General features: G+C 38.8%; 1 protein-coding gene across 10 annotated transcripts in view; it reads left to right on the top strand.

Annotated features, from left to right (window-relative positions):
• Nucleotides 1-22,236, top strand: part of NEK1 (NIMA related kinase 1) — a 231,528-nt gene that overhangs the window by 20,823 nt on the left and 188,469 nt on the right. For all 10 annotated transcript variants that reach the window (XR_009564445.1, XM_060301363.2, XM_060301362.2 and 7 more), the window contains 3 exons: nucleotides 15,190-15,338; nucleotides 16,023-16,119; nucleotides 21,873-21,970. Coding sequence is in view for 9 of the 10 variants with exons in the window: in XM_060301363.2 (XP_060157346.1) it covers nucleotides 15,222-15,338; nucleotides 16,023-16,119; nucleotides 21,873-21,970 (312 nt within the window). In the remaining variant the exon portion in view is untranslated. The remainder of the gene's footprint in view (nucleotides 1-15,189; nucleotides 15,339-16,022; nucleotides 16,120-21,872; nucleotides 21,971-22,236) is intronic.

Genomic DNA, 22,236 nt, shown 5'->3' on the forward strand with positions numbered 1-22,236 from the left:
TCATTCATATACCCTGACATTTTTCTCATTCGGTGCACAAAATTTTATTATGTCAAACATTTATTTGTGGCTTAAAGGTGTTCTTAGTAAAAAGTGAGGAAAGATGTCTAACTTGACTAGAGGCTAAGATATTTTTTCTGGAGCATAGTTGACATACTTGAAAAGAGTGATGCCGTATAGAGAAATTTGATGGACATTTACGTATTTTATCGTCTGAAGTTTGTGTTGGTGTAAAGCAAAGAAAATGGATTTAATTTTTTTCCATATGGCTACCTAGTTGTCTAAAAACTATTTTATTTCAAAATCCATCTTTTCCTTACTGATTTAAAATGTCACGATGGTCATCTACCAAATTAAAAAAAAATTTTTTGTATATTTCTGGACTTTCTATGATTTACCTGTCTAGTTCGTAATTATTACTGCTTTATAATGTGTCTTGATAGCAAGTAGAACAACTCTTCCTTCATTGCTTTTTTTTTTCAGTATCTCTGGCTATTCTTTCTTCTTTTTTTCACATTAACTTTAAAAATCAGCTCGTCTGATCACGCTCACCCCTAGAGTTTGTGTTTTTACTAGGGAAGCATTAAATTTAGAGATTAAGAATTAAAATCTTTCGAATATTGAAACTTCCTTTCCTTTTCTTCCTTCCTTCCTTCTGGGCATGTCTTTTTGTTTTTTCTTCATTTTTTCTCTCTGTTCTTTTGTTGAATATATTCTGCTGGTTTATTTTCCAGATTACTAATCCAGCTGTATGCTGCCTGCTGTAAAACCCATGCAATGAGTTCTTAATTCCAGATATTTTATATTTTAGTTCTAGAAGTTCATTTGGTTTTTAAAAATAAATTTCAGTTCTTTGTTGAAGTTCTCCATCTTTTAAAAAATCACTTTTGTCCATCGTTTCCTCTTATTTTCTTGAACTTATTAATCAAGGTTATTTGAAGTCCCCTGCTGATAGCTCCGTATTTGAGTCGTTAGTGAGTCTGTTTCTGTCGTTAGGACTAGTCTGATTTAGTCTTGCCCTGTATCTGCACAATTTAGGAGTGGGCTGACTGACAGGAGAGGAATTTACGTGCACATTTTTGGCCTCCTGTTCCTTCTCCTCCTCCCCAGGATTTTGGCAGCCCTAAACTCTGACCTCTCTATCCTCAGCCCATAAGACTGCTGCTTTCTACTCAAGCTCCATTCTGCTGTGCCACAGTTTGGAAAATGTCTTCAGGGAAAAGGCTGGGGTAATGTGGGACTCACTAGGATATTCCCACCTCTCAGTGAATTTCTTTCTGTTCTTTTATATATTTTACTCACGGTTCGTGATTGTTTTTGGAGGCAGGGTGGTCTGGTACAAGCGCACCATCATGGTCTGGAACAGTCTCACCGTTCATCATGTCAGCTTTCATTCAGTCTCCCAGACGGTATTTCCATTCTCAGCTGTGATGGGTGTTCCTAATCTGGAGACATCTCTCGCCTGCTGCCAAGATGGGAGGGGTGGTCGCCTGACTGGGAGAGGGGGTGGAGGAGCTGTGTGTCTGACAGCTTCTTACAAAGTCTCCGCCAGTTATTGAGCTAGTCTGTAGTGGAAGTGACTTCCTCCCCACTCGTGGCTGAGGACACAGCTTTCTCTAGTTTCCTGAGTCAGTTGCTGCTTGCTCTTGTGTTTGTCAGCTTCCAGAATTTTATTGCCATTGCTGTCTCTCCTCTTCTGCCTTTCTGATCCTTTCAAGCTGTGTTAGCTGGGTTTAGGGAAGAAGCAGAGGTAAATATGTACGTTCAGTCTGGTATCTTAAATTGTAAGTTGCAGTTTATTTTTTGACTTTTTAAAGATTTAGGCTAAAGATTTGGGGCATCTTTTGATTTTTCTGAACGAAAGGCTTTGGCCATCTCTCTGCCATTCCTACTCTCTGTGGCTAATAGTGCAATTTTAAATTGTTGAAGTTTTCTACTTTCTGACCTACTTTAAAATTTTTTTCTCCTTGAGTCACAGACTTAGAATTCGTAGGGCTCTTAAGATAGTATTATATTTAAATCTTTAGTGTTTTTAGATGAAGAAACTAAGACCCAGGGAAGTTGGGTGGTTTGCTTTTGGTCACGTAACTTTTCTCTTCTGAATCCATTGCTTTGTTTGTTATATCACAAGACTCTTGGAAATCTTAAATATCAAAAAAATCTCGAATTTTATACTTTGAATATCTTCAGTATCACATATGTATTACAGGGATTAAATTGATGTAATTGTTAGAGACCTTAAGATACTGTCAAGTTGGTATGCGATTTCCCTCTTACTTTGGAAGCTGAAGCATAGAAAGGACAAATATTTATTTATAATTTGGGTTAACTACAGTAATGAAATTAGAACAGGATCCGTGTGCTTCTTCAGTTACATGATACGACTATTTTGGATGAGTACATTTTGTTGTTACCTTTTATTTCCTTTGGTTTAAAAATCTTCTAGAGTTGTTATTCAGCTGAGAAGTCTCCTGACTAGGAAGTAAGTACCCCAGTTACATATGCTTTAAGACGCTGAAATTACCTATCTTGCCGTGTTTTCCCCTTCACTTCGTCTGGCGTCCGATACTAGCCAAGTGTAGACTCTGCAGAATAGGAGGGGTTGTTGGTTGCTCTGAAACTCACCTACCATGCCTTTCATTGTCCAGAAAGCTGTCTGCACTGGACGTTATTTGGTGGCAGTGAGAGCCGTCTTTCTTCATTTCCGGGGCAGTAGATCTCCTCCACCTTCCTGAGGTGCTAGAACACACTGTAGTCCTGTGGTGGGCAGCGGACTGCAGTGCTAGGACCCTCGGAGCCTCCATCTTGTTAGTGCGGTCCCGCGAAAGGAATTGGCAACTCCATTTTGGGGGAGGGCCAAATGGACTAACTGTGGTTTTTTTCTTGGCAAAAGTCACAGAGTAATGATGGTTGTGAAGTAGTCTCATTGTACGCTTACTATTTAATGTAATTTTTTTTTTTTTTTTTTTTGTGGTACGTGGGCCTCTCACTGCTGCGGCCTCTCCCATTGCGGAGCGCAGGCTCAGCGGCCATGGCTCACGGGCCTAGCCGCTCTGTGGCATGTGGGATCCCCCCAGACCAGGGCACGAACCCATGTCCCCTGCATCAGCAGGCGGACTCTCAACCACTGCGCCACCAGGGAAGCCCTATTTAATGTAATTTGATTTATGAAATTTAGTTTTCTAAGGTGAGTTTATATTTTTTCTAAGCAGCATAGTAATGTGATATCATGTCCTGGAGAAATCATTAAATTCTGGCTGGTGCTCAGAGAGCTATTATATTATGCCGGTTGACCAAACTTGGGCTTGAAAATATGTTTGGAGTGACTTTTCTTCTTTAACTCACTAGCGATGCTGTAGTGCTGTCATAATAGTTAATTTCTTGTTTCTCTTACAGCTGCTAAAAAACATGTCATTTCTTACAGAAAGTTTGAAGTAGAAAAGTTTCCTGAGGTAGAAGAAGGCTCTTTCCCACAAATTTCTATTAAGCATGATTATTCCATTGATTTACCACAGGCAAAGTTGTGGCCTTTGAGTCTTAGAAGCCCAGGGTACGAATTTTGTCATTTAAGGAGACTGGATCAATATATTAGAGGCAAAATAAAATTAAATTTAGTATTAATAGGTGAAATGAGAACATGAATTTGTTCACTTACAATGAGAGATATGGTAAACTGTCATAGAAATGGTAATATAGTCTTCATGACAAGCTCATTTTCTCCTAGAAGGGAATCATACATAGAAAGCCTGCTTGCTATGGAGGAATGGAAATAGAAAAGAACAAGTTATGTGAATCACTGTTTTTCAAATTATTTATTTATACTTTATTTTTTATCGAAGTATAGTTGACTTACAATATTATATTAGTTTCAGGTGTGCAATATAAAGATTCAATTTTTTTATACATTACAAAGTGGTCACCATAAGTCTAGTTACAATCTGTCACCGTATAAAGTTATTACAGTGCTATTGACTGTATTCCCTATGTTGTACATTACATCTTCATGACTTATTTGTTTTGTAACTGGAAGTTTGTACCTCTTAGTCTCCCTAACCTATTTCACTCATCCCCCACCCCCACCCCTCTAGCAACCACCAGTTTGTTCCCTGTATCTATGAATCTGTTTCTCTTTCGTTACATTTCTTCATTTGTTTTCTTTTATATATTTCATGTATAGGTGAAATCATACAGTATTTGTCCTTCTCTATCCGACTTTCTTCACTTAACGTAATGTCCATGTTACTGCAAATAGCAGATTTCATTCTCTCTCTTTTTTTTTTTTTTGGCTATGCCACGCGGCTTGCAAAATCTTCCCCAACCAGAGATTGAACCCGGGCCCCGGCAGTGAAAGCGCTAAGCCCTAACCACTGGACCACCAAGGAATCACCTCATTCTTTTTCATGACTGAGTAATGGTCCATTGTATATATATATATATACCAAGTCTTCTTTATCCATTCATCTGTTGATGGACAATTCGGGTGCTTCCATGTCTTGGCTGTTTTAAATAATGCTGCATTGGGGTGCACATATCTTTTTGAATTAGTGTTTTTGGTTTCTTCAGACAATGCCCGGAAGTGGCATTGCTGAATTATGTGGTAGTTCTATTTTTAATTATTTGAGGAACCTTCATACCGTTTTCCAGAGTATCTGCAGCAACTTACATTTCCACTGAGAGTGCACAAAGATTCCCTTTTCACTACATCCTCTCCAACACCTTTTTTTGGTTGTCTTTTTGATAATAGCCATTCTGACAGGAGTGACGTGATATCTCACTGTGGTTTTGATTTGCATTTCCCTGATGATTAGTGAAGTTGGGTATCTTTTCACGTGTGTGTTGGCCATCTGTAGGTCTTCTTTGGAAAAATGTCTATTAAGAGTCAACCCACTTTTTAATGGTTTTTTTTTTTTGATGTTGAGTTGTATGAGTTCTCTGTATATTTTGGATATTAACTCCTTATAAAGTATAATGTTTGCAAATATCTTCTCCCATTCAGTAGACTGCCTTATTGTTTTGTGGATAGTTTCCTTTGCTGTGCAAGTATTTTAGTTTGATGTAGTTCCAAATGTTTATTTTTGCTTCCATTTTCCTTGCCTGAGGAGAGGTATCTAAAAAAATAGTGCTAAGATTTCAAAGAGTATATTGCATATGTTTTCTTCTAGGAGTTTTATGGTCTGAGGTCTTATATTTAAGTCTTTAATTCATTTTGAGTTTATTTTTGTATATGGTATGAGAAAGTAGTCCAGTTTGATTCTTTTGCATGTGGCTGTCGAGTTTTCCCAACAACCTTTATTGAAGAGGCTGACTTTTCCCTGTTGTGTATTCTTGCCTCCTTTGTCTTAGATTAATTTGCCCATATTAGTGTGGATGTATTTCTGGGCTCTCTATTCTCTTCAGTTGATCTGTGTGTCCGTTTTTGTGCCAGTACCGTACGTACTGTTTTGATTACTGTGGCTTTGTAGTATAGTTTGAAATCGGGGAGTGTGATACCTCCAACTTTGTTCTTCTTTTTCAAGATTGTTTTGGCTATTTTGGGCCTTTTATATTTCCATACATATTTTAGAATTATTTGTTCTAGTTCTTTGAAAAATGCCATTGGTATTTTGATAGGGATTGTATTGAATCTATAGATTCCCTTGGGGAGGATGGTCATTTTTACAATATTGAGTCTTCCAATCCATGTGCACAGTATATCTTTCCATTTGTTTGTGTCATCTTCAGTTTCTTTCATCATTGTCATAGTTTTCTAAATACAGGTCATTTATTGATACCTCCTTAGTCATATTTATTCCTAGGTATTTTATTCTTTTTGCCACAGTTGTAAATGAGATTTTTTTCTTAATTTCTCTGATAGTTCATTGTTAGTGTATAGAAATGCAACAGATTTCCATATATTAATTTTGTATCCTGCACCTTTACTCAATTCATTTATTAGTTTTAATAGCTTTTTGGTGGTATCTGTAGGATTTTCTATATATCAGTTATTTCTAGTATCATGTCATATGCAAACAGTGATAGTTTTACTTCTTCCTTTCCAACTTGGATTCCTTTTATTTCTTCTTCTTGTATGATTGCTTTGGCTAGCAAAGCTACCAGTTGCTTTGATTTGACTTCCAATACTATGTCGAATAAAAATGGCAATATTTGGCATCCTTGTCTTGTTCCTGATCATAAAGAAAATCCTTTCAGCTTCTCACCGTTGAGTATGCTGTTGGCTGTAGGTTCATATATGACTTTTATTATGTTGAGGTATGTTCCCTCTGTACCCATTTTGCTGAGAGTTTTTATAGATGGTTGTTGAATCCTGTCAAAAGCTTTTTCTTCATCTACTGCGATGATCCTATGGTTTTTATTCTTCAGGTTTTTTTCATATGGTGTATCACATTGGTTGATTGGCAGATATCTCACCAGCCTTGCATCCCTGAGTTAAATCCCACCTGATCATGGTATATGATTCTTTTAATGTATTGTTGAATTTGGTTTGCTTATATTTTGTTGAGGATTTTTGCATCTGTGTTCATCAGTGATATTGACTCTTAAAGTGATATTTTCCTTTTTTTGTGGTATCTTTGTCTGGTTTTGGTATCAGGTGATGTTGGCTTTGTAGAATGAATTCATAAGTGTTCCTTCCTCTTCAGTTTTCTTTGACTAGCTTGAGGATAGGTGTTAACTCTTCCTTAAGTGTTTTGTAGAATTCACCTTTGAAGCTGCCTGGTTGTGGACTTCTGTTTGTTGGGAGTTTTTTGATTAGTGATTCAATTTAATTATTGGTGAGCAGTCTTTTCATACTTTTTTTCCTTCCTGTTTCAGTCTTGGGAGGTTGTATGTTTCTAGAAATTTATCCATTTCTTTTAGGTTGTCTATTTTATTGGTATAAAATTATGTATAGTAATCACTTATGATCTTTTGTATTTCTGTGGTATCATTGTAACTTCTCTTTCATTTCAGATTTTATATATTCTTCTCTCTATTCATAAGTCTGGCTAGAGGTTTAGCAATTTTCTTTATTTTTTCAAAGATCCAACTCTTAGTTTTATTTATCTTTTCTATTTTTTTAGTCTCTATTTCATTTATTTCTGCTGTGAACTCTGTTTTTTCCTTTTACTAACTTTGGGTTTTGTTCTTTTCGTAGTTCCTTTTGGTGAAAGGTTAGATGGTTTATTTGAGATTTCTTGTTTCCTGAGATAGTCTTGTATTGCTATAAACTTCCCTCTTAGAACTGCTTTTGCTGTGTCTCATGGATTTTGGATCATTGTGTTTTTGTTTTCATTTGTCTCCAGGTATTTTTTGATTTCATGTTCAATTTCTTTAGTGATCTATTTGTTTAGTAACATACCTGCATTTTTTATTTTTTACAGTTTTTTTCTTGTAATTGATTTCTAATCTCTGTTGTGATCAGAAAAGATGCTTGATATGATTTCACTCTTCTTAAATTTATTGAGACTTGTTTTGTGGCCTAGCATATGATGTATTTTGGAGAATGTTCCATGTGTGCTTGAAGAATGTGTGTTCTGCTTTTGGATAGAACGTTCTGTATATATCTCTTAAGTCCATGTGAACTAATGTGTCATTTAAGGCCATTGTTTCCTTATTGATTTTCTATCTGGGTAATCTGTCCATTGATGTACGTGGGGTGTTAAATTTGCCTACTGTTATTGTGTTTCTTTCAGTTTCTTCCTTTATGTTTGTTAATATTTGCTTTAGGTATTTAGGTGCTCCTGTGTTGGGTGCATATATATTGACAATTGTTATATCTTCTTGTTAGATTGATCCCTTTATCGTTGTCTATTGTTATTCTTTGTCTCTTGTTACAGTCTTTGTTTTAGAGTCTGTTGTCTGCTATAAGTATTGCTACCCCAGCTTTCTTTCCGTTTCCCTTTGCATAGAATACCTTTTTTCACCCTTTCACTTTCAGTCTGTGTGTGTCTTAGGTCTGAAGTGAGTCTCTTGTAAGGCAGCATACATGCTGTGTCTTTTGATTGGAGCATTTAGTCCGTTTACATTTACAGTAATTATTGATAGGTGTGTACTTATTGCTCTTTTGTTAATTGTTTTCTCGTTCTTTTTTAAGTTTTTTTTTTTTCATTTGCTCTCTTCCCTTGTGATTTGATGGCTATCTCTCTCTTTTTTTTTTTTTTGGCTGCGCAATGTGCCTTGTGCAATCTTACTTCCCTGACCAGGGATCGAACCTGGGCCCATGGCAGTGAAGGTGCCGAGTCCTGACCACTGGACTGCCAGGGAATTCCCTTGATGGCTATCTTTAGTGTTATGTTTGGATGCCTTTCTCTTTTTTGTATATCTATCTATTATATGCTTGGTTTGTGGTTACCATGAAGTTCATATATAACAACCCCCTTCCCTCCCTAACCCTCTCTCCCCACTGTCTCTCTCTCTCCCTCTCCCTCTCCGTCTCCCTCCCTCCTTCCCTTTTGTCTCTCTCTCTCCCTCTCTCTCTCTCCCTCTCTCTCTCTCTCTCTATATATATATATACACACACACACACACACACACACACACACATATGTGTGTGTATGTACTATGATTATTTTAAGTTGATGAGCTCTTAAATCCTAATGCATTCTAACAATTTTGTGTTTTTTCTCCCTACCCCGCAAATTGAATGTTTTTGTCTTCATTTTTTTTGCATCTTTTTGTTTATGTATCCCTTAACTACTTATTGTGGATATAGATGATTTTACTTTTCTTTTTTAACCTTCCTGCTAGCTTTATAAGTGGTTTATCTACTACATTTACAGTATGTTTGCCTTTACCAATAAGATTTTTCCTTTTGTAATTTTCATATTTCTAGTTATGGTCTTTTCTTTTCCACTTAGAGAAGTCTTTGTACATTTCTTGTAAAGCCAGTTTAGTGGTGCTGAACTCTTTTCACTTTTCTGTAAAACTTTTTATCTCTCCTTCAGATCTGAATGATAGCCTTGCCAGGTAGAGTATTTTGGGTTATAGGCTTCTCCCTTTCATCATTTTCAATGTATTATGCTACTCCCTTCTGGCCTGCAAAGATCAGCTGATGATCTTTTGGAAGTTCTGTTGTACATAACTAGTTGCCTTTCTTTTTTTTTTTTTTTAAGATTTTTTTAATATGGACCATTTTTTAAAGTCTTTATTGAATTTGTTACAACATTGCTTCTGTTGTATGTTTTGGTTTATTTGGCTGCAAGGCATGTGGGATCTTAACTCCCTGACCAGAGATCGAACCTGCACCCTCTGCATTGGAAGGCGAAGTCTTAACCACTGGACAACCAGGGAAGTCCCATAACTAGTTGCTTTTCTTTTGCTGCTTTTTTTTAAAAAAATTATTTATTTTTGGCTGTGTTGGGTCTTCGTTGCTGTGCACAGGTTTTTTCTAGTTGCGGCGAGTGGGGGCCACTCTTCTTTGCAGTGCGTGGACCTCTATTTGCGATGGTTTCTCCTGTCATGGAGCATTGGGCTCCAGGGGCACGAGCTTCAGTAGTTGTGGCTCACGGGCTCTAGAGCACAGGCTCAGTAGTTGTGGCACACGGGCCCAGTCACTCTGCAGCATGTGGGATCCTCCTGGACCAGGGCTCGAACCCATGTCCCCTGCATTGGTGGGCAGACTGTTAACCACTGCTCCACCAGGGAAGCTTTCTTTTGCTGTTTTTAAGGTTCTGTCTTAATCTTTAATTTTTGCCATTTTCATTTTAATGTTTCTTGCTGTGGACCTCTTTGGTTTTATCTTGTTGGGGACTCTCTGTGCTTCTTGGACCCTGGATATGTTTTCTTTCCCAGGTTAGGGAAATGTTCAGCTGTTATTTCTTCAAATAAGTTCTCTTCCCCTTTCTCTGTCTCTTCTCCTCCTGGGACCCCTTATCATGCTAATGTTACACATTGGATGTTGTCTTAGCGGTTTCTTAAACTATCTTCATTTTTAAAAATTAGTTTTTCTTTTTTCTCTTCAGCTGGGTGATTTCAACTACTCTGTCTTCCAGTTTGTTGCTCTGTTCCTCTGTATCATCTAATCTACTGTTTATTCCTTTTAGTGTATTTTTTATTTCAGTGATTGTATTCTTCATATTTGTTGGGTTTTTTCCTTATGTTTTTTAACTCCTTGTCACACTTCTAAGAGTGTTCATCCATTTTTCTCCTGAATTTATTGAGCATCTGTATGATCATGACCTTGAACTCTTTATTGGGTAGATTGCTTATCTCCATTTTGCATAGTCCTTCTGGGGTTTTGTCTTGTTTCTTCCTATGGTATGTATTCCTCTGTCTCCTCATTTTACTGAATTAATTATCTATCTTTATTTCTATGAATTAGGTAGGTCGGTTGTGTTTCCCAATCTTGGACAAGTGGCTTTGTGTAGGAGTTGTCCTGTGGGGCCCAGTGGCACACTCCTCTTTGGTCACAAGAGCTATGTGCTCTAGGAGTGTCCCTTATGTGGGCCCTTCTTTTTTGGTGGGGCTGCCCTGTGGCCCGGTTGATTGTCAGGTCCTGCCTCCTGTGGTGGCTGCCACTGGTGGGTGGGGCTGGGTACTAGCGTAGCTGACTACAGGTCCCCAGGGGGTGGCCTCCAGGGCTGTTGCCATCTGGTTAGTGGTTGGGTAAGCTCCTGTTGCTAATAGGCTAGAGGGAGGACTCCAAGCTGGCTTTTGTACCATCAGTGTCTTTGTGGAAGAACAGACTTCCAAAAATGGCTGCTGCGAGCGCCTGTGTCCCCAGGGGAGTCCCAGTGGCCCTCCTGCCTCTCCAGGGTGCTCTGCAAGATTAGCAGGTGGGTTTGATATAAGCTTCTTTCAAATTATTGCTTCTCAGAGCTGTATCTCAGAATGGCTGAGATTTTGTGTGCGTCCTCTAAGAGTAGAGTCTTTTTTTCCTACAGCACTCTGCCTCTCTTGTATGCAAGCTCTGCTGGCCTTCAAAGCCAGGTATTCTGGGGGCTCATCAACCTGGTGCAGGAGCCCTGGGCTGGGGAGCCTCATATGGGGCTTGAACCCCTTGCTTCTCGGGGAGAACTTCTGCATTTGTGATTATTCTCCTATTTGTGGGTCACCTGCCCATGGCTGTGCGTCTTGTCTATACCGGGTCTCCACCACTCCTACCCATCCCATTGTGGTTCCTTCTTTGTATCTTCAGTTGCAGAAAATCTTTTCTGCTGTTCTTCCGGTGGTTCTTATAGGTAGCTGCTCTTTAAATAGTTGTACTTTTGGTGTGTTTGTGGGAGGAGGTGAGCTCAGGGTCTTCTTACTCTGCCATCTTGGCCACACCCCCCTAAATTAAATATTTATTATTTTTAGATTAACAAAGTGAATTCATGTATCTTCACAGTATGTGTGATCTTGCCAATAAGCAGTGCTAGAGGTTGTTTTTGGGACACTTTTTCTCTCCTTTCCTCTCCCTCCATCTGTCCTCCTCCCCTTCCCTTCACTTTTTTAAGCTTTCACTACCTAACCTATTGTACTCTTGCTTCTGTCTCCACCACTCTCCTGAAGTTACTCTTGCTGAAGTTAACAACCTTAATCACGTATCTTACGGTATTTGGTACAGTAAGTTTCTAAGTGTGATACTGATGGCAGAAATATAAGGAAAACATTAATAAATTTGTTCACATCAAAATAAACTTTTGTATTTCAATAAAATTGAAGACAAATGGCATATAAGCAAAAAAAATTCATACCTGAGAAGGGCTAACATCGTCATTAAAGAAGCTTTTACAAACTAATGAAAAGAAGATGAACTTGAAGATGGTGGAGTAGAGGGATGTGGAATTCACCTCCTCCCATAAGTACATCAGAAATACATCTATGGGACTTCCCTGGTGGTGCAGAGGTTAAGAATCTGCCTGCCAATGCAGGGGCCACGGGTTTGAGCCCTGGTCCGGGAAGATCCCACATGCTGCGGAGCAACTAAGCCCATGCACCACAACTACTGAGCCTGTGTTCTAGAGCCTATGAGCCACAACTACTGAGTCCGCTCGCCTAGAGCCCGTGCTCTGCAACAGGAGAAGCCACCGCAATGAGAGCCCATGCACCACAATGAAAAGTAGCCCCCGCTCGCCGCAACTAGAGAAAGCCTGCGCGCAGCAACAAAGACCCAACACAGCCAAAAGTAAATAATACATTTTAAAAAATACATCTGTATGTGAAACTATTCTCATGGAATACCTACTGAAAGCTGGCAGAAAATCTCATACAACCAAAGCTGCAGTAAAGATCCCCAAGTAATTAAATAGGACAAAGGGAAAAGGGAGACGAGGAATTGGGATGGGACCTGCCCCCTGGAAGGGAGCTGTGAAAGAGGAAATGTTCCCTCGCTCTGGGAACCTCCTTTACCGGCTGGGAGGTTCGGTGGGACAGATAGGGAGCTTCAGAGGCTTGAGAGGACAGTGTGGAAGCCGGCCTGCTGTCCTACAGGGTAGAGAGAGTGCAGCACAGACCGTCTTGGCCATGCCGCTGCACTTTCCAGCCTGTGATGCGCCTGCTGGTGTGTGCAGCAACTGGGTGCTGCAACTCAGGCTTCAGCAGACAGACCCGGGGAGGGACTCAGGTTGGGTGCATGGAGACAGCCCGAGGGGCCTGGAGTGTGGCACAGGACACAACTGGGGGTGCGCACAGCAGGAGCGTGGGCCCGCCGTCAGAGCCTGTTGTCAGTGCATAAAGGGAGGGGTGTGGGCCGCCTTAGCAGCCCATTATCAGCATGCTCACAGCGGGCATGGCTCTGGCTGCCGTGGACTTTGTGCAGTTTGTGGGCATGCACACAGAGGTGGGGCTGAAATCAGAGCCAGTCACCGGTCCTCCCACAGCGGGTCCCAGGCTGTGGCTGTGGCGGGCTCTCGTGGTGGTGCGTGGGTTTTGGGACAACTCATGCATGCCTGAGGGACGTCCACGGCGGCCCTGAGGTGGCCCCTGAGGGCAGCACTAGCACTAGTTCACTAACAGTGAAGTCTGTGCGTGTGCACACGGGTGGCATCACAGAGTTGCATGTCCTGGTGGAAAGCTCCTGGGGAGGAGCACACACTGGCTCCTGTCTCCCAGTGCTCCAGGCCCTCACTCCTCGTATTGCAGCTTGTAACTGGATCTGGGGGCTTCACCTGTGACAGCTGAGGAGCAGACCCTGTCCCCGACAGGGCTGTGACAACTACAGGGCAGAGAAGAGGCCCCACGCAGTATCCACTGCAGGCTCTGGTCACCACAACACCAGACACACCCCTTAGCAAGGGGACAAGGGCCAGCACACCCTGAGGAAAGACGTGGCAAGCATCCACACTAAAAACAGCCTTCACACCAAAAATATCAGACTCACACAGTCTACACAGGGACACTCCCACATAAAAACAGCCCTGTGAGACCACGATAACTGTTTCTCTTAAATTCTTAGAGTCAGAGAAATTTAACTAAAATGAAAAAGCAGAGGAACTACTCCCAAGTAAAAGAACAAGAGAAATCCCCTGCAGGAACAATGAAACAGACCTCTCCAGTCTACCAGACCCTGATTCAGCAAAGGAGGTAATAAAAATGCTGAAGGAGTTAAGAAAGATTATTGATAGAAATGCAGATCACTGTAACAAGCAACTAGAAACTATAAAGAGGATGCAACGTTTATAGCAGCACTGTTTATAATAGCCAAGACATGGAAGTAACCTAAATGTCCATCGACAGAGGAATGGATAAAGAAGATGTGGTACATATATACAATAGAATATTACTCAGCCATAAAAAAGAATGAAATATGCCATTTGCAGCAACATGGATGGACCTAGAGATTATCATACTAAGTAAAGTAAGACAGAGACAAATATCATAAGATATCACTTATGTGAAATCTAAAAAATGATACAAACGAACTTAATGACAAAACAGAAATAGACTCACAGACATAGAAAACAAAATTGTGGTTACCAAAGGGGAAACGGGTGGCAGGGACAAATTAAGAGTTTGGGATTAGCAGATACAAGCTACTGGAAACAAAATAGATAAACAACAAGAACCTACTGTATAGCACAGGGAACTATATTCCTAATCTTGTAACCACCTACAATGGAAGAGAATCTGAAAATATGTATGCATGTATCTGGAATACTTTGTTGTGCACCTGAAATTTACACAGTATTGTAATCAACTATACTTCAATTAAAAAACAATAAAGAAGACTATCCCAGTAGAAAATGGACAAAGAACCTGAATGAATAGTTCAAAAGAGAAGAAATGCAACAGTTCAGAAACGTGGAAGAATTTTTCAGATTCATTGGTAAGCAAAGGAGCTTACAAAAAAAAGTGAGACACTGCTTCCCCCCATCCAACATAACGAATAACAGTAAGAACAGATTGTGACACAGTGCTCACTGTGTGTCGGTCACTGTTCTCTAGACATTAATGAAATTGACTAATCCTCCCAGCAGCTCTATAAGCAGGTCCCGTTGTTGGCCACATTGTACAGATGAACAAACTGTGCCACTTAAAGATAAGTAACTTGTCCAAGGTCAAATAGCAAATAAGTGCTAAAGCCAGGATTTAAACCCAGGCTCTCTGACTCTAAGGTTTTAGTGCTCTTTGACTACTACCCTTTATTGCCTCTGAAATATTTTAATAAATAATAACCACTGTTAAAAGAGTACGTAGGAACGGGCATTTTTATTCACTGCTGGTCAGAATGCAAGCAAGCTAGTAGGCGTTTCTGTAAGACAAGCAGTGTGTTTGAAAGCTTTAACATGTGCATATTCTTTGAACTCACAGTGTATACTATGGAAATCTTTATAATGAGTACATAAAAATGTATGTACAGAAATTTAATCTGAAGTTCTTTTATAATAGCAAACACTGTAAACAGCCTAAATGTCTAATAAGAGAGGATGAGGTAAATAACTTTGGGAAATAGTCTTGCTAAGCTTGTGTTCTTATTGCAGGTAGTAAAGTAATGCTGCTAATTAATTAGTTCATGTAGGAAAAGGTTTGCTTCATCCTCCCTTAAGTATGTACAGTATTTGACTTTCCAAAGTATTCTTATAAGATTGAAATGTCACTGGTTTTCTCTTTTTAGCTATCTCTAGGTTGCATGACTAAAATTGAGTTAAAGTTTATTTAACCTTCAGTAAAGATTTTATATATCTTTTTTTTAAGTAAGCAAATCACTGAGGAATAGAATTTGAAGTAAATATTATAATTGTTATAGATGACATGCTTTATTTCTGTTACTCTTTTTTTTTTAATATCTAGCCTATCTGTTAAGATGCCTTAGAAAAAGAACCATGGAGAAGTATGTTAGAGTACAGAAGATTGGAGAAGGTTCATTCGGAAAAGCCATTCTTGTTAAATCTATAGAAGATGGCAGACAGTATGTTATCAAAGAAATTAACATCTCAAGCGTAAGTATATTTTTTGTTTGGTCATCCAAGTAGAAGTCTGGTTACAGGAGAGAATAAAAAAATATATGGCAATGCATGACCTAAAGTGAAAGACTGCCGTAATTGCAGAGAGAACCACTAATTTCAAAAGAGTCTGTAAATCCTTTCAGATTTTTTTCTGTGATGTGTGCTCATGTTTATGTGTTTAAAAAAGATACCTCACCTACTGTTCTGTGACTTAATGTGGTTTGAACATCTTAAAATGTTTTTGTTGTATTTGTGCCTTCAACTTATTCTTTTTAACTTCTAGCTATATTTTAGTATTTGGGCTGTGCTTCATTGGTAGCATTATTATTTTTAAAAAAATATTTATTTATTTATTTATTTGGTTGTGCTGGGTCTTAGTTGCGGCAGGCGGGCTCCTTAGTTGCAGCTTGCGGGCTCCTTAGTTGTGGCTTACTGGCTCCTTGTGGCTTGCGGGCTCCTTAGTTGTGGCTTGCGGACTCCTTAGTTGCGGCAGGCATGTGGCATCTAGCTCCCTGACCAGGGTTTGAACCCAGGCCCCCAGCATTGGGAGAGCGGAGTCTTATCCACTGCGCCACAAGGGAAGTCCCGGTAGCGTTATTTTTAACCACTCTCTTTTTGATGGACTATTATGTTGTTTATTTACTTAATTTACTGTTTTCTTTTTTCCTTCTATTTAAGATGTCCAGTAAAGAAAGGGAAGAATCAAGGAGAGAAGTTGCAGTGCTGGCAAACATGAAGCATCCAAACATTGTCCAGTATAGAGAATCATTTGAAGGTCAGATAAATTTTGCAAGAGCGCTCAAAAGAACTCCTAAGCCTTATGACAACTGTTGTATACTTCCCTTTTAAGGATCTTTTTGTGAATTATTCTCAGGAAGAAAAGTATATCATTTCTGCTTCAATACACATGCATTTTAGGCATAGGAGGAACAGTCATTTATACCTTTTTAAACTAAACTTCTTTTAAGTGCTACCACCACTGCCACTGAGAAAATGTTCCGATTTTAGAAAGTATCCTGCTTGAGAGTGTTCTCAGGTTCTTAAAGTATTATAAAGTATTGCTGTTTTGGAAATATCTACCATCATATTTGGTAATGCCGGAACTAAGATAAGACAAAGCTTCTCTAAAGGCAGGAAAAGGTGGTTTATTGAAGTCATTCCTATTATCATAAATCTCTGTCAGTTGCAAAATAGAAAGATAATCTAGATTGAAAGTAAAAGATAGTTTAAATGACCATTTCAGGGTCGCATTACATACCAGCTTCAGCAGCTGAATTAAAGTATCCTTGTTCCCAAATAAACTTGGTATCTAGTAAAGTAGAACATACTTTTAAAAGTATATGGATCATTAACACCTTATGCCATAAAGTACTCAGTTTATTTATTTTATGATGGCAGTGAAATGAGGCTTTATAGCTCATGTGAAAGAGTACAATGTTAACCATCTCTTCTTTCTCAGGACCTTGAATTTCCTTTATTTATCTTTCCCTTAGCATCTGTCTTTTAGTTTCTTCTTTCATCAAGATTTTACTATTTCAAGGTAAAAGGTTTGAATGTATGTCAACACATGTTCTATCAGACGTTTTGTATTTATGTTGAATGCTTCACCTAGAAACATCTGAATGATTCAAAAGGAATAGCACGTTCTTTAAATAAGGTTATATTGTTACTGGCGTTTAGTTTTAAAGGAGTAAATGCTCATGGTAAACGTATTCAGGAGTGCAGACATGCATGAACCCCAAGCTCTCTGTTCCTCCCACTCATTCTCATTCCCTAGGGGTAAGCAGTGTGAATAATTCCACATTGATTCCTTCCTGTATTTTCTGTGACTGTGTGGAACAAGCATATGTGTGTAGCCTTTGACGTTTAAAAACAAGTGGGATCGTAAATATATATGTCTGCATCTAGTTCTTTTCACTTTGTCTCTCGTGGGTATCTTTCCATGTCACTGTGTATTGATGCACCCCATTCTTTACAACTTTCTTGTAACATCTGCAGTGTTTTCCATCGGATGCACTTTATGGCTGTATCACACTTTGTTTAGCCTCTTTTCTGTTATGGATACTTAGGTTGTATTTAGTGTTTCACTGTTACAGGTAGTGTTACAGGTAGTGTTGCACTGGACAGGTAGTGTTACAGGTAGTGTTGCACTGGACGTCCTTGTACAGGTGTCTGTGTACTGTGGCAGTCTTTTAGGAGTGGAGTCCTTAGACTAAAGGGCATGAGAGTTCCTTTTTCTCACAAGCTCTCCAGCCCTGGCCTATAAGTTCATTCTCAGATTTATAAGATGTAGTTTCGTCTGGTGATTCTATACATTTGGTGTAGAATTTGGTCCCTGTTTCTGCCTCACCTGAGCCATCTTCTCATTTTAATCATGTAGCTCTTTGGACCTCTTAGTTTCTCATAGAGCTTTTGGGAGCTCTGAAACACAAATATTTAATTTTTCTCTAAAATGATTAAAAATAACTTACATATGTGAACATTTTAAATCTCTCAATTTTTAAAAATAAGCAAGTTGGTTAAAAAAGTGAAAATTTTGATGTTATTTTGAATGCCTGCCATGAAAGGTGAGGAAATTAGTGTCTTTACAGTTCCTCCCCACTGATTTTCGTTCATCTTGACAGGGTAAAAATATTTAATAATTATCTTTTGTTCTGAAATTATATTTCTTAGAGTTGTTTGGCCTTTGTTCTATATTTAGAGAGATTCAATTCTTATTGTTAGTTCTTTTATAACTTAGATACCCCTTTCCAGAGATATTTGAATTTATCTCCAACTTTTCTGGATTTCATCAATTTTTTTTCATGACGAGCTTATGGATGCTGTATTCCCTCAATGCAGTTACTGTTTGCATTTCTGAGAGTGTCTAACTGATGCTTTTATACGTGAATGAGTATCTTTGATGACCCCTTTTCCCTTACAATCACATTATATCTTCTGGCATTGCATGTTTCTGTAGAAAAGTTTGAGGTCAGCATAAAGCTTCTCCTCTTGAAGGTAATTTACTTTATCTTTCCTCGATGCTCGAAGGATTCTTTCTTTAGAATTGAAATTCACCAGAATATGGCTTAGTATTAATAATTCTGATTCTGTCTCTCTTGGAACATTTTGTACCCTTTCTGCCTGCAGATTCTGGTTTTTCTTTTTTTCAGGAAAGTTTTCATTTCACTGTTTTTAAAGAATCCATATATATCTTAAGATAAGGAAAAATATTCCAAAATTTGTTTGTCATAAAGTTGTCTTAGCTTACAGATGAATTCTTTCTTAGAAAGTCTCTTGTGTTACAGGATGTGTTCTCAAATTTTAAAATACATTAAATAACAAAGTGGTTTTGGGGAAGAAAACTTCACTGAGTTAGTTTTGAGTGCTTATAGAGGTCCTCAGGCAGAATCAGTTTTAAAAAGAGGCATCAAAGAAATTTAATACTGATGTCATAATTGCAGATACTATTGTAAGCCTTCTAAAGTCACTTAAAAGGCAGTATGGTTATGTTGTGACAATCATGCATATGAACTCTCTAGGATGATTCTTTTAAAGTCCCAATCTTATGTGTATGGGAATTAGGACATAGAAAAAATTCCACTGACAACATAAACAGATTTTAAAAGTGCTCTCTTTCAGTTAACTTAAAAGGAAATGAAGATCATGTGTATCGGGAAAACATAGGTGAATCAATAAAAGACATTTATACTGATGACACATGTGAAAAATTAGGATAAAATCGTTTTGTAAAACTGGAGAGTGGGGAGAAAACAGTATTTTCAGGTATATGAATGTATAATTAGATTATATTAAATATTATAATTAGACATTTTTGTCTATATTCCTAACATTTTAAAATTTTTAAAAATTTGATCTTATCATTGAGAAAGTGTTGTGTCACTGTATATTGGGGTATCTGTGTTATATACAGTTTTGTTTTCTCTACTGTTATTCATATATTGCTCTCTGTTTTTAGTTGTCTCTAGCTATCACCTTCTAATTGCTTTCATTCTTTTGTTTGTATTTTCCTACAGTCTGTGTTTTTTTGACCTCATAAGTTTGTTTTACTTCTTACTGTTGCAAAAGTAGCTTTTATATCTTTAATGGAAGCTTTTCAGTCTCACTTATGGAGCTTGTGTTGGCATTCACCTTGTTCCCCATTGGTGTTGCCAAAATGTAACTTCTCTATGTACTTGAAGAAAGCTTTTCTTTGAGGCTAAATTTGGATTGCTTTTTGCTGCAAGTAACAGAAAATCTGGCCAGTATTGGCTTAAGTGAGAAAGATATTTAATGATCTCACCTAACAGGAAGTCTGAAAGATGAGCTGTCCTGTGTATAGGGTGTATATGGCAGCTTAGGCCCTGTCTGATTTCTACTCTGACATCCTTAATAGGCACGTTTTTAAGCCTAATGCTGTCTCCTTGTCCTGAGAAGACGCTTTGCAACTCCAGGCAGCGCCTGCATCCAAAAGATGCCAGAAGAAGGGGCAAGGGCAGCACCAGTAGCTTGCTCTTGTCTGTCCTGTGACCAGACGAGCTAGTGCTTTCTCAGAAGCCACTGTTCAAATTTCCTCTTAGATCTTAGTGACTGATATGGGGTCAGTGACCCCCTCTAACTGTAGGGGAGACTGGGAATTAGGGAATCTGGGATTTTTTTTCAGCTTCTCAAGTGAGAGGCGATGAAGGGAAAAAAGTGTTAGAATTACAGGGTTAGCCTGCTAGCAGTGCATTCTTCTCTGAGAGGTCGTAGTTCGTGTCCTCTCTTAAACTCTCGGTCGTTTTCTAACATGCCTTGAGGCTTTGTCACTCGCCTTACAGTCTTTTTGCTTCAATTTCAAGCAGTTTCTAGGTGGTCATTATGTTGGGTTTTTTTGGAGGGTGTTTCTTCAGTACTGTGTGAGCCCATTGGTGATAGGGGTGGTGTCTTATATCTCTGTATCCCTGGCATCTTGTGCAAAGTGCCTGGAACATAGTTGGCACTCAGGTGCTTGAATGATCGAAGGAATACAAAACAGATTAGTATTTCCCTCATGCAGAAAAGACTTTTCTTTTAACCTTACATTTTAACTAGTACTTATCCCAAAATAAATGATAAATGTTTAAACAGCAAAAAATATAGCAGAGCTCAGATATTTTTCTTCAGGATTGCTTCTCCATTTCCTTTCTCAGGTCCTGTTTAACCTTCTCTGTCTCCCTGTCTCTGTGTCTGTTTCTGTCTCTCACACACGGACACACACACCTTTTTAAAAAAACCTTGTAATGGTTTTATTTAATTTTTGCTACATGCAGATGGTACAGAATTCAAAGGTTACATAACAGTAAAAAATTTGCCTTCTGTTTCTAGTTTTGAGTCACCTGTTTTTCCCTCCTGGAGGTACCCACTGTTTTACCACTATCTTGAGTTTCCCTCCAGAAATGTTCTAAGCATTAATAAGCATACATAAATCATAGCACACGGTACTTTTTTTTTGTCTTTTTGTTTCTCATGCTATGTAAATGGTGACATTCTATACATATTTTTCATAAGTAGTAGATTGTACGGTTTTCTGGGGTTTTTTTTTCACACAGTGATTTCTCACATGTATATTTGGATGATCTTTTCGTATCAATTGTAAAGAGTTACACAGATTCTTAATCAGCTCATTCATGTAGCTTCCCAACCCTGGGCACATTGGAAGCAGTGTATACAAGGTGAATGTGAGCACCGCGAGTAACAAGACCACCATCCAAGGTGCCGGGAGCAAGACCATCAGCACAAGGCAGCAAGAGAAGTGAACTCTGGGAAGGCTGTTCCTTGAGCTGTAATAGGTGATCTTGGCCGCTCTTCCTTACCTGGGAAGAAGTGGTGTGGTCTTAGTCCTATGGAAGAGTGAGGGTGGAGAGAAGGATTAGAAGTGTTCTTCTCATCCTGTCTACCACAGGAAGGGTCATGGAAGTCTTTTATCCTGTGGACTGAGGCATACAGGTGATTAGGGAAGTGCCCCATCTTCATGTTCGTTCACAGATTATGTATCACTACAAAGAGAGCTCCAGGAGAGTAGAGACTGTCTCACTGTTGAGTCCTGCCAGTTCATCGCAGCATCTGTTATTGTGTTTGTTTAACAGGTAATTAAGTGGATGAAATAAAGCTGGAAAGTAATGGTCAGCTAAAACCCAAGGTTACCCATCTCTGACAAATGATTGGAAAAATGTGATTTTTATAGTTGACGTTTAAGGAAATATATCTATTAAATGAAATCAACTATATCTGTCTGTATTTTGTCCATATTGCAGAGATATTTATGTCAGTGTGGATAATGGGATGATATATTCTTGGCAGAAAAGTCATTAATGATGGAGTTGCCTGTTAACCCAAGTTACCGCACAGTCTGTACGTCCAGTAAACCTTGACTTTGCACTTCAATTCTTCTGGCTGTGGTTCTGTTTTTAGTTTAGTGGAACGTATTTAATTAATTGCTGCTTTTTAGTAAACCTTTAGGTACTTTTAATGTAGCTATGCTTTTGATGTACATTTTAAAAAATGGACTGTAACGTTTATATTTTTTAGAAAATGGCTCTCTCTACATAGTGATGGATTACTGTGAAGGAGGGGATCTGTTTAAACGAATAAATGCCCAGAAAGGCATTTTGTTTCAAGAGGACCAGGTGAGTTAGCACGTGGGAGACTGGCTCTTACTCCGTAAGTGTTGTTGAGAATTCATCCAGCGCTTGTTTGTTTGTACTACGAGTATTAACTGGACGCCTACTCCAGCTCTCGTGACCTCCCTCCTGAGTTCAGGTCCCGTCTCGTTTCCGTCTGTGGCGATGCTGCTGTGTGTGTCGTATACGTTGTGTCCTGTGTGTGTGTGTGTGTGTGTGTAAGTAACTATATTTTTATGCGGGTAGCTGATTGATTACTCTGTATGCTGTCA

This window comes from Globicephala melas, chromosome 6 (genome assembly GCF_963455315.2).
Source record: "Globicephala melas chromosome 6, mGloMel1.2, whole genome shotgun sequence".
NCBI classification, from domain to species: Eukaryota; Metazoa; Chordata; class Mammalia; order Artiodactyla; family Delphinidae; genus Globicephala; species Globicephala melas.